Here is a 13,272-nt window from a genome sequence, read left to right on the forward strand (position 1 = left end):
TATTTGAGTTTATATCTAATTTTATAGACTTTTTCACGCAATTTTTCAATTTAATTTTAAATTTTCCGTCCATTTTTGTAAGAAACATACCACAAATACTCTATAATTTCGAAAGAATACTCAATTCCGAATCAAATGAAAGCAGTTTTGTGGAGATCGGTTGATATTTGGCTCAGTTATATATTTTATAGAGAAAACCAAAATTTTTGGCTTATATCGCGCAATTATTTCACGGAGCTACGAATGATGAAAAAATGCAAGAACTTTTGATGTGACTTAGTATGGGTTGTAGCTTTAGTCAAATGTTACTTGCTTGTTACTTGTTATTTGAAAATTATAAGTTATGTTCAAACCCCTGTTTATTACCTTAGCTCATGTTTAATACGGTTATTTTTAAACCGATTGTTTCAGAAAGGCGAAAAATAGAGCATTTGAAACATATAAATATGTCTAAAAAGTTTACCTATATGTGATGAATAGTTTTAAAATAAATAAGATGGTTTATGATATTTTCAAATTTTTCCAAATTTATCCGCAATTTTTCACACATTTTTGTAATGATGGAGCCTCAATTGCTGTAAAATTTGGTAAGTTCTTTTTAGTACCAAACGAAAACAATAGGTGTTGTTGATGAAAATATGTTATAATTATGCTGAGAAATGATTTGATGAAATCTAAGTATATGGTGAAAACATCAAGTCATATCTCAGCCAAATCATAACAGATTTTCATAAACAACACTTACTGTTTTCGTTTGGAACTAAATGTACTTTTCAAATTCTACAGCAATTAAAGCTCGTTCATTACATAAATGTATAAAAAATTGCGAATAAATTTGGAAAAATTTAAAAATAACATAAACTATTTTATTTATTTTAAAACTATTCAACACATATAGGTAAAATTTGAAAAAAAAAATCATCTTATTTTCTTGAATATAAATCATCTTATTTATTTTAAAACTATTCCTCACATATAGGTAAACTAAGAGTTCTATTTTTCGCCTTTCCAAAACAGCCAAAATATAAAAAATTGGTTGAAAAATAACTGAATTAAACATAAAAACTTGAGCTAAGGTAAAAAACAGGGTTTTGACCATAACTAATAATTTTTGGGGTATTTGAAAAACTTAAGTAAACGCGCAAGTAACATTTGACTAAAGCTACAGCCCATACTAAGTCACATCAAAAGTTCTTGCATTTTTTCATCGTTTGTAGCTCCGTGAAATAATTGCGCGATAGAAGCTTAAAATTCTGGTTTTCTTAAAAAATATATAACTTAGCCAAATATCAACCGATTTTCACAAAACTACTTTCAATTGATTCGGAATTGAATAAACTTTCAAAATTATAGTGTATTTGTGGTATGTTTCTTACCAAAATAGAAGGCAAATTTAAAATTAAATTGAAAAATTACGTGAAAAAGTCTAAAAAATTAGATTTAAACTCAAATAACTTAACATGTTTTATTGATATTAGTAAAAACCTGTATATATTTCTATTTGTCCTCTTTCTGAAACTGCTTTATTATTGAAAATCGGTTGATGAATGTTTGAGTTAAAAAATATTATATGCGCTGAAGTCCAAAAAATCGTATTTTGACCATAACTCCAGATTTTGGGGGTGTTTGAAAAATTTCTAGTATGAGCGAATGTAACACTCAACAATACCTACAACCTACACTAGGTCACTTCAGAAGTTCTAAATCGCTGTAGCACAGTGTTATTTATAATATATTCAGTTTGCATTTAGTGTAGGGATACCATGTGGTCGAAGTTAGAAATCAGGACACCTTTTCTGGGCACAAATTTGTCTAAGTTATTCTATTCTTCGAAATATGAGCAAATATAACTCGTAATATTTGATTTTCTTAGTTTTTTTTTACGCTTGGATACGTACCTCGCAGAAAAACGAGTTAATAAAAAAAATCCGCGTATAAAAACGCGACAAATTAACGTTTTTTCACGCGGATTTAAAAATCCGCGTGAAAAAAACGTTGATTTGAAAATCCGTGTAGAAAAATACCTAGTAAAAAAATCTGAGTGTATCTCTGACGATCCACTTTCATCAAACCACTTTGAATTATTAAGCATTAGTAGATACTTTAAAAATTCAACACACGTAAACTGTTTCAACTTAAACTTAACAAATGCCAGATGCTTAATGGTAACGGTCAACGCGTGAGAGATTCTTTTTATTACTCTAGTGAGATTCAACCAATGAAAAATTTCGATCGCAGTGAGCGTTGCGACCTGAAATCGAAAACACTTATTGAGCAATTCTGGAAAATTATGCTCGTTGCCACACAACAAAGTCAAATATCTCAAGAAAATCAGGACAAATGCTAAAATTTAAAAAATTAATCAGGACGCCCAAATAGGACTTCAAAATCAGGACATGTCCTGCTAAATCAGGACGGATGGTATCCCTTATTTAGTGTTGTTTTGTTATTGAAATATCAAGCTTTGCTACTCACATAGTCTTGGAGAAACAATATTTTGGTATTATTTTTTGATATTTTATCAACTACGTAAACGATATTAAGATCAAAATGAGGTGTATTTCTAATACCTGGTTGTGATGTTATCATGATATTTTATCCAGCTCGGATAACGGATACAACCGATTTGTAAACAATTTGTTGTTGTTGTTTTGCTTTCCTTGCCATTCCCTATTCTTCTAAACTATCATACGCACGCCATCAAGTTGAATTTCTCATTCGTGCGTTGACCGGCAAAGCGAACGGTTCTTTCTGAAGCAGCAGAAAGCTGGTGGTGGCGAATATTGATCACTTTTAAAAGCGCATACCATCGAAGTATATTTCTTATTCGTTCGTATGTATGCGAGCGGTGCAAGTAAAATTCAGACGCAGCTCGCAACCAGAAACGAACAACTCTAGTGGAAGAGTGCTACACCGAATTCTACATTAAATGACGCACGAACCCACTGCCATAGTAATCGTGAGGCATAACCGGTATTACACCTAAAACGATAAATCTGTGCGCGTAAAAAGTCGAATCATGCGAACAGCAAAAAGAAAACAGTATCACATTCTAACGAGAACGGATACAATCAAATTGTCTGTCATCTTTTTTATACAACAGCAGTTCACATAATCTGCTCAAAATCACCTGTACCAAATACTGATGACAAAATATGAAAATTGTTCACCATTGCAGACAGCAACCGTTGCAACGACATCAGAATCACGAACACTTCTTCGGTTCCTACAAATAATCAGGGGCCTATAAACGTCAACATTCTGCCTACCAATCATAAATTCATCACGGCGGTAATATTTCATTACAAATGCTTACAAAACTAATCTTATTCATTGAAAGTGCACATTGTACTGAAAACAAATGTTGAGCTCTTGTATTTTCGCATCTAAAACGCCATTTACACGAGAATAAGTCTACCGACAAAATGGGACGTTTACTCTATTTCACTTGTTTTAGGGCAAACCAACCAAAAAGTGGGTACCAGAAACGCTGGTACCAGAATCAATGAGTGGTAGATGGAAAATACCACTCATTGATTCTGGTACCAGCGTATATATATATGGAGTTTGACAGCCACAAGAGCCCCCTGCAAATAATGGAATAAATCATATCAACTCCTGCCAATACTCATACTTTGATGCCACGTTTCCACACGTTCATCAAGTGTCTGAAAGCGAGGAAAACAATTTAGTCGAGAATATAGCAGTGGGACAGTTAACCGATTCTAATTGTAAAACGGTAGTACTTTATTTCTGCTTCACTCGTTCATCAATGAACGGAAACTATGTAATGAGATCAGGTTTCAGAAAAATTTTAACTATGAAATACAAAATTACTCTACATGCAACCTGTTAGAATAGTTCAATCAAATTTTTACTTATTTCTTAGTGCTATGCTTTGGAGATATGGAGAGCGATATGCCCTCAAGTTGATACACACGAGTCTCCTCCATCTCCTTCACACGAACACGAAACTCATACACATAACGAAACGGTCTCTCTTGTTTCGCCATTACTTTTTCACAAATCATAAATCTTCTAAGTAAATTTTCACCCTATATCTAACTTATACCGAACATATTTCACTACTGGCACACGCGATAGTACAAAAAGGAAAACTCTCATGGACACAACTTGTTGAATAACATAAAAAAAGAAAATGATCGGAGCGAGTAAAAACGCGGGTTTGTTCAATTGGCTGTGTTGCCAGCTCCCTCTTAGAAATGCTTTAGATCATAATTAAAGAAGTAATATAAAATATACTCGCCAAAAACTTGATAACAACTACGCAAAAAGCGTGTAACTGAGTTCTTACTTTTTTAAGTTATTGAAATAAACTTAATTTCTTAAAATACATAAAGTATTATGCTGGGCTGGAGCATAAGTTTGATCGGTTTGATGTCGAACAATTTCCAATTTTAGAATTTCCGCTCGAATCGTTCTGGTCTCCAATTTCAGATAGTCTCGTTGAATTTCCCTCTTGCTAAGATAGGGAAATTTTACCCAATTCGCTAAATTAATTTATTGTCTTGATAGTGCAACTACGAAGAAAGGTTTTACTGAAGTGATAGCGCGTATATAAAAGATCCATTCATTCAGTATATGTCATTAATTTTAAAATTAAAACGCTCTAACGTCTCCGCATTTATAAATGCACTGTTAGAAAAAATTGCAGATAATACTACAACTCCGTCTACTATTTGTTTTAATGGCATATAAAAATACCGTAGTGCAAAGTCATGCGGTCTTGGCTCGGATACCACCCTCCTACTTTTTTTCTACAACGCCGATTGCTATTTTTTATAAGTGATTTCTTTGTTTATTCTCCTATGATCCGAAAAAACAGTTATATTTTCCAGGAATTCTGTTTGAAATGTTTGATTTTCTTTCTACATGAGCATGAGCATGAGCATGAGCATTATAATGCATATAATTGATAATTTTGCAGTTTTTTTACGTTTTTACGAAACCACGGTATATATTATTAAATCCGCTCTTGTTGATTTTGAACAAGAAATTTTAAATTCATGTTCTTTGGAAGTATGATTTCAAGAAGCATAAAAAATAATACTTTTGCTACTAAGTGGCAATCGTCTTTCACCAAATAAACTAGATCTACAGAATACTTTTTCGTTATGAATTGGCGGAGTTTTCGTTAAGTTTATATTATTTATTATTTTTGAGTATTTCGGAGTTAGTTGATTATTGAGTTCAAGGAGCATTAACCCCACTCCGAAAGTCTAGGGTCGTCATTGAAAGCGACAGAAAAATGTTGCGAGTAACTTCTCGTAGAATTATATCAAAATGTAAACTGATTATCTTCAATGTTTTACACGTGCACTCATTGACAAGCGAATAATGACAGTCAATTTTCAATTCAATTGAAAAGTACAACGGAGATAGTTGTAGTCTGTACGGGAACAATATTCCGTAATGATTGTTAGCGACACGCAGCCGTCGCCAGTGACGGCGTCGTCCGTCAATACTTTGGCAACGGAACGACAGCATCGGTATATTTAGCAGGTACACAGCTGCCGTATAATGAATCAATCAAACTGATGCTAGACGGCGACCAAAATAATCCCCCCGACAATTGCGCACCCACCAAGTATCCGCGAGGCCTATTACCGCGTCGGAACGAAGCGTATTAGTTAGAGTTCCTAGAGGGGCAGAGAGCACTGACACTGACTGGGGTGTGGTGATAACATCTAGGGGTCATCCGAACTGATGATGTTTTGATTGATACCGCACAGGTACGATTCATTGTTTTTACCGTTGTCTAATCGGAAATGGCGCACTTCTACCGTTCGACTTGTGATATCACCGAAGTTTTTCGGCAAGGGCCAGACATAAATAGACGTGCCCTTCGATTGGTGATAAAAAGTACTATTATTGAATTGATGTAGAAGCCCTAATAATAATTTTCGGCTCATGCATTGTCTCTGACACGGCTTAATCTTTTCACTATTTTGTTGATCAAAGCCACGGCCACCTCACTATCAGCTGTTGCAGACAAGCAAAAGAAAAATGTCTCTAATCGTCATTGTTAGTGTACTGAAAAATCTATTTTAGCACCATGCGATTCGTGTTTTCACTACTCGGGGGTTGGAAGTAGAAAGAAAGGAAATTTCACCCCGGAACTAATTTCTTCTCTCACCCGCTGCGGTTTGCGATACTTGGCTAAAATTAGTTCTGCTTGAACGCAGGTTGCATTTCTCCTAGTTCGCTAGTCTTTTTCTCAACGTTAGTCTACGCATCGTCATGAAACGTTTTCCATAAGTGTTTTATATGATTCGAAAGAATTATAATTTTTTTCAACGTTCTTTTCCAGACGAACGTCCAGTGATACTCAGTTGGACAAGGTGAACCTCAAGTCGTCAAATGTCTACAACATCCACGGTTTAGCTAGTTCTCAGGCATCGCTCGGGGTTCCCGCTATTCATAAGAACGTTGGCGGCTATCGAGGCAGCAATGATTTCATCCGTAAGCTTAGCGTTTTTAACCTTTAACCACACCTAGTAATCTTTACTTCGATGATTTTAGTGTCCGACGATAAAAAGTCTACCATGGACCAGATACGGGAAATTGGACCCTGGTGCCGACGGAAGGCTCGGAACGTTTTCCGAAAGAAAATCCTCTACAAACGCGTCCCGGTTCTGAACTGGCTGCCGAGGTACAACGCCGATGACGCCGTGGGAGATTTTGTGGCCGGTTTGACGGTTGGACTTACGGTGATTCCGCAAGCGTTAGCCTACAGTAGCATCGCCGGATTACCGGCAGCGGTGAGTAGAGAAAAACCGTTACACGAGGATAGTGACAGAAGTCTTTTATTCCATTTCTGGGACTTCTGAGACTACCATCGAAGGCTTAGTTTTGAGTAATAACTTATAATTTCACTCGACAGTACGGTTTATATGGTTCCTTCATCGGTTGCTTCGTGTACATCATCCTCGGGTCGTGCAAGGACGTCCCGATGGGTCCAACAGCGATAGCCTCGCTACTAACGTTCCAGGTTTGCGACGGCATCTGGGAACGCGCTGTTTTGCTGTGCTTTCTGACGGGTTTGATTGAACTGCTGATGGGAATTCTCGGTCTTGGATTTCTGATAGATTTCGTGTCCGGTCCGGTGAGTTCGGGTTTCACGTCGGCAGCAGCTCTGATCATCCTTAGCTCCCAGGTGAAGGATTTGCTTGGTATCGTGGCGAAGGGGAATACTTTTATACAACAATGGGAGGCGATTATAGCGGATATTCATCACACGAGACTCGGTGATTCCGTCATGGGTTTCACGTGCATCGTCGTCTTGCTGTTGATGAGGCTACTACCTAGGATTAGGCTCGGTCCGGAGGAAGTTTCGGAGCAGTCATTGTTTCAGAAGATTATCAACAAAACGTTGTGGCTTGTGGGAACCGCCAGGAACGCCATCATCGTGATTGTTTGCGGTTCGATCGGTTATGCTTTCTATAGCAACGGCCAAGAACCGTTCAAAATGATTGGTGATGTTCCGAAGGGGCTGCCCTCCTTCCAGGTGCCACCTTTCTCCGTTCCCGAGAATGTAGAGACCGGACAGCAGGCTGAAAGCTTCAGTGACATGCTAAGCAACCTCGGCTCTATGCTGATCGTAATTCCGCTGATCGCGCTCCTGGAGGATATCGCAATTTGTAAGGCTTTTGGTAAGTCGACATAATTTTAGAACCAAAAACTGCAATTGATAATTTTTAACTCTCATTTTAGCAAACGGCAAATCAGTCGACGCCACCCAGGAATTGATTGCCATCGGCACATCCAACGTGGCGAACTCATTCTTCCAAGCGTACCCGGGAACGGGTGCCCTCTCCCGAGGAGCCGTCAACAACGCCAGCGGCGTCCGAACCCCGTTCGGTGGACTCTACACCGGTATTCTTGTGATCCTGGCGCTACTTTTCTTCACACCCTACTTCTTCTACATCCCGAAAGCTGCCCTGGCAGCGATCATCATCGCAGCTGTCGTATTCATGGTCGAGGTTCGTGTCGTAAAACCTATGTGGCGCAGCAAGAAAGCCGATTTGATCCCCGGAATTGCGGCGTTCATCGCTTGTTTGGCTCTACCAATCGAGTACGGAATCCTGGTCGGCATCGGCCTCAACATCCTCTTCATCCTGTATCACGCAGCTCGACCGAAAATCCACCTTGATCAGATGATAACTCCCTGCGGCATCAAATATCTGATGCTGACACCAGACCGCAGCCTGATCTTCCCCTCATCAGACTTTGTGCGCAACCTCATCAACAAGCACGGCCTGAAAAATCAAACCCCCGTTGTGATAGACTGCACGCATATCTACGGGGCGGATTTCACCGCCGCTCAGGTCATCGATACGCTGATCAAAGACTTCAAGAGCCGAAACCAGATGCTGTTGTTCCTGAACCTCAAACCATCGGTTTGTGGTGTGTTCGAGGGAGCGGATCTGGAGTATCGCGTTTTCTACGACATCGAACAGCTGGATAAAGCGATCCAGGAAATCCGACGCAAAAGCTTTCAGGTGTAGTGCCATGGGAGCTACTTTCGTACCATTTTAAAAGCGGGAAAAGACAAACCCCCAGGACCAGTTTAACCGCAACTTAAGCTAGAGGTTACCTTTAAAATAGTGATAGTAGATAAGGGGGATGTGATGTAGGTTCTAAGCAAGGTGCTAGAGACTGGGCGATGTGCGGAAGTTCAGGATGATAACGATTTCCAATTGGTTAGATGTTTAATTTAGTTTTTTTTTCTGTTTTGGAGTTCGAAGAGGCTATTTTTGTTAGTGTCACGTAGTCCGACACTGTGAGAGTGTTGTTGGGCTGAACCGAACTGCATTCTTGTTTGTTCAGTTTAACCGTACTAAAAGCTAGAAGATTGTAACACAATTACTGTACTTAGACGTATTTTGAATCAAGAAAGGGCATGAAGTATTGTATTATCTATGATTTTGGACAGAAATGTCAGTAAATTATATTTATAAATTTATTTTGCAGAAGAATTAGTTATTTACTCGTAAGCTGATTAACAGTTGTATTAAAATTTATGTTTATTTTAAAACTGATAAAACTAATGAAAACTGTGTTTTGTTATCAACGCAAGCATCACCATCCTTAGTTCTCCTTGTTTCATGAAAAGCGATGTGTGTTTCATGAAAAGTGAGAATTGTTGATATTGTTGTTCCCTGGTCCTAACGGCATCCTGGCCGTCTTTTTGAAAAACTGCCATGAGGTTTCAAAATCTCAAATGGCATTTGTTTTTACATTTCTCTGCAGTGATACCAATTTTCCACCAGCTGGAAAGAATGCTTCAAGTTCCCGATTTCCAAAAAGGTTATAAACGCAAGGTGGAGTAATACCGTGGAATTTCAGCTCTGAGTCCCTGTTCGAAAGTTATGGAGGCCGTAGTCCATAGAGCTTTCTGACAGCACTGTCACGCACACTAAATTCGGGTTGTTTGCCTCATAAATGACTCTTGCTTAACTCTACCGGGGTAAAGAAAATTGAAATATGTTGTCTTTTTGAGTTGCTCGGTAACCGAAAACAAATCACACGACCCGAGCAGGAAAAATTTAACTTTCAAGTCAGTGAAAGAAAATGAAAATTTCAGCACTTTGTTGGCCTCATTTTCCATCCGACTTACACGGTGTAAAGTGCACCAATACATCACGATTGTAAAGGTCTATGACCATCTAATGTTCTGCGAGAAAAAACACGTCACTGACGAATAACCTCCTTTTGTTTAGGTAATATGAACCATTTTTTCCACGTTGATTTAGTTTATAAGGACTTGAAAATCCGGAGTACCTCAAGGCAGTATCTTAGGACCTCTATTATTTCCGCTATTTATCAATGATATTGACATACTATTACCTCATGGCATGAGACTATCGTACGAAGACGATACCAAATATTACAAGCTCATTCAAATTCACAAAGACTGCGGACGACGTACCGGGTCACCATTAGCAGGGACGCTAAGTTCCTTAAGACGGCTAGTTGCACTCACGATGTACTTCAATCTGATACAAGCTTGATTCCTCCCGCAAAAAAAAACGGCGTTTTAAAGCTACTTGCCTTCGATGAGAATGGCGTGATTGACCTGGAAATCAAGAAGCCAGAAGATGAAACTGAAGATTCAGAGGATGACACCATTGATAACAATACGTTCAACAGCTCTCGGTAGAGCCCGATATCGAAGAATTCATACCGAAATTTTTGTTATCGATTGCCTGGCATCAATAGAGGATTATCGGCTCAACGATGAGACGTTCGGCAGCTGATGAGGCTCAAAGCTTAGAAGCATCATAATCTGGTCCGCACGAAGCGGAATGGCGAGCTGCGATGGAGGAGGAACTGGAGTCCCATGAACGGAATGCCACGTGTGAGATCAAAGAACATCCACCCGGTCATAAGGCGGTCGGTTGTAGTTGGATTTTTAAAATCACAAGAGACGCGGCCATCGAGTTAGTCAAACCTAATGCTCGTCTAATAGCCCAAAGCTACACACAGAAATACGGGCAAGATTTTGAGGAAGCTTTCGCCCCTGGGATCCAGTAAACCACTCTACGAGCTTTACTAGCACCTCAAAGTAATCTGGTTCTTCGACAGCTCAAGACTGCATACCTTCACAGAAACATGGCAGAAGAGCTGTACATGAAACAAACGCCTGGCTTCGTCGAGAAGGATAAAAAACGGCTTCACCGGTCGGTCTTAAACAATTTGCTAGATGCTGGAGCCGGTTGTGCTGAACTTAGAATTCGCGCAGAGCAGAACGGACCAGTACCTGTACACCATGATCGTCAGTGGTCTGAGAGTCTACCTCGTCAATGTCGACGACATACTGGTCGCCTGTCAAGATTCGTCGGAGATCGACCAAGTGACCAAAGCACTGAGTGCAAAGTTTGACATTACCGATTTGGAAAAGCCAAGCTACTTCCTAGGTCTGCAAATTCATCGACAGGACGGATAATACAGCATTCGCCTGGAGAGCTACATTGACAAAATCACTGCGAGATTCGGACAACAGGACGCCAAGACTACCTAGTGTCCGATACTGGTTACATTTCATCGACTATCGTAACCTCGTGGGTGCCCTGCTCTACGTCGCTGTTAATGCTCGTTACGAAATCGCCGTGAGTGCATCCATCCTCGGTTAGAAGATGTACGCTCCCACGGAAGACGATTGAGTTGCTGCGAAGAGTGTTCCGTGTCGTGAACTAGTGCTAACCGAGGACTTTTGAATCCTGGTAGCCAAAAGCCAGTCCTCTCTTGCACAACACGCTGGACAACTGAACGGAATGCAGACAAATCATTCTTAGAAAAAAATGTCCGATATGAAAACTGTTTCCACCGCCTGTGAATCGGAAGAATATATGAACCAAACGCAAAATCGGTCGTTTCATCAATTCTCTCCGATAAAGAATTTGAATTGAAGAATGGCTCAAATTGTTGCAGGAGGGGCAGTTGAATTGCAAGATTTTTTGAAAAAAAAAAACGTACTACCAAAAGCACCGTATTGAACATTGCAACGATGACGGCCATTTTTTCCATCCGGTTAATCGCGGCAAACGGCTGAATTCGAATGAACGTCATCAAGCTACATTCAGGACTATTCTATCGCTTTCAAATCCTATATATTTGCTGCGTAATCAACATCTCAATGGTCCGCGGTCCCTCTGACAGATATGAAAAAAGTCCAGCAAAATTTCCATTTAACCCTCTAGTGCCCAATGCCGCAATGTTGGAAAGTTCCGAAATTGATAAACATAGTATGCAACAATTTGAAAATGAATTAGACTATTTAAACCTATTTAAAGGGTTTCTAACAAGTTCATGTAGAATACTAGTTTTTGGTTAGGTATTCTACCGAAGGTATTCTACGTAAAAAACTCCTGCCGAGTCTCAGTAAAATGTTGCCGATAACGGCACCAGTGAGTGCTTGATTAAAAAAAAAGACAGCTGTCACAATTTTTCGTAAATCTCGGTTCCCCTAACTGAAATTTCGGCACTAAATATCCGAAATCTCGGTAATATATTGTGCCGAAATTTCAGTAAATTTGAACCGATTTACGAAAACATATGACAGCTGTCATTTTTTAACCCAGCAGGGTCGGCAATAAATTACCGAAACTCGGCAATAAGTTTTAATTGTGTATGTCTTAAGCGGACATTACACGAAGCAAACATTTGCCTAAAATGACGGTCAATATTTGATGCCCGTGTAATATCAAAGTATTTGCCCAAATTATTTGTTGAAAAATATTTGCCATCGTATTTGCTGAACAAAAAGTTGGGCAAATGTTTGATTCGTCTAATGTCGTTCTTTGCTAGTGAGGTCACAACCGAGCGAATATTTGCTTGAAATTTTCCTTTGTTCATACTAAAATTTGGTATGAGCAAACTGTGGCAAATGGATTTTAATGTGTCACTTCATCTAAAATGTTTTGATGATACTTTATGAGAGTAGTCCTTGTAGTTATCAGTACATGTGAAACTGATATAATTTTACTTGAGTAAAGGTTTCTTAAATCGTTAAAAAATAATGAAACCAAATTGACAATCTGAATTTATTATTCAATTTCTTAATCGAACTTGATAATATAATTGCAGGGTCAAGTAATACGGTAAATTGAACCTATAATCGATGTTAATACATTGAAAATTGATCTGATTTTTCGAAAATGCGACTTGACATAAATATTTTAATTAAACTCAAAGTCAAAGCACAGTCTAACAGACGTAACACTGGAACCTAGCTCCATCGCCACAAAAAACGATCATTTCAAAATTTTCAATCGAACAAAAGTCATCGCGCGATAACACCGTGTAAGGCGCTGCCATGCAATCTCATACATATTCTGTAGTTCCCAATCTGACACATGCACTCAGCGCTAGCGCTAGCGTACGTCGAAATACGAGACGGAAGTGCGAACATGGCAGCAGATGGTGCTAGTGTTATTATCGTAAAGTACTGGTATCATCCAAACGATGATTTCGTTAAAAATTTATTCAAAGTGTTATGTCTGTTAATCTGTGGTCAAAGGTTTCTTTCTTTCCCAGCATCAATACGGATTATGGAACGCGCAATTATATAGTTCTTTGATAAAAATCGTCGAATGTTGGAGAAACCTTCATGTTCATCTACTAAATACCCCATACAAAATGCTGCTTTTTGATCAATGGAGATACAAAACTCCAAAACGGTGTAAAAACTAACAGTTCATGTGCAAGAAGTTTTGATTTAATAGTGGTACTTTATCAGTTAACCGTAGC

At 38.8% G+C, this 13,272-nt stretch overlaps 1 protein-coding gene across 2 annotated transcripts in view; it reads left to right on the forward strand.

Annotated features, from left to right (window-relative positions):
• LOC129718400 (sodium-independent sulfate anion transporter-like) overlaps positions 1-9,034 on the forward strand; it is a 44,204-nt gene extending 35,170 nt beyond the window's left edge. For both annotated transcript variants that reach the window (XM_055669165.1, XM_055669164.1), the window contains exons 2-5: positions 6,332-6,483; positions 6,544-6,782; positions 6,905-7,673; positions 7,735-9,034. In XM_055669165.1, coding sequence (XP_055525140.1) covers positions 6,332-6,483; positions 6,544-6,782; positions 6,905-7,673; positions 7,735-8,528 — 1,954 coding nt within the window. In that variant the 3' untranslated portion in view covers positions 8,529-9,034. The remainder of the gene's footprint in view (positions 1-6,331; positions 6,484-6,543; positions 6,783-6,904; positions 7,674-7,734) is intronic.
• Positions 9,035-13,272: the final 4,238 nt, after the last annotated feature.

The sequence above is a fragment of the Wyeomyia smithii genome, chromosome 1, assembly GCF_029784165.1.
Source record: "Wyeomyia smithii strain HCP4-BCI-WySm-NY-G18 chromosome 1, ASM2978416v1, whole genome shotgun sequence".
Lineage (NCBI taxonomy): Eukaryota > Metazoa > Arthropoda > Insecta > Diptera > Culicidae > Wyeomyia > Wyeomyia smithii.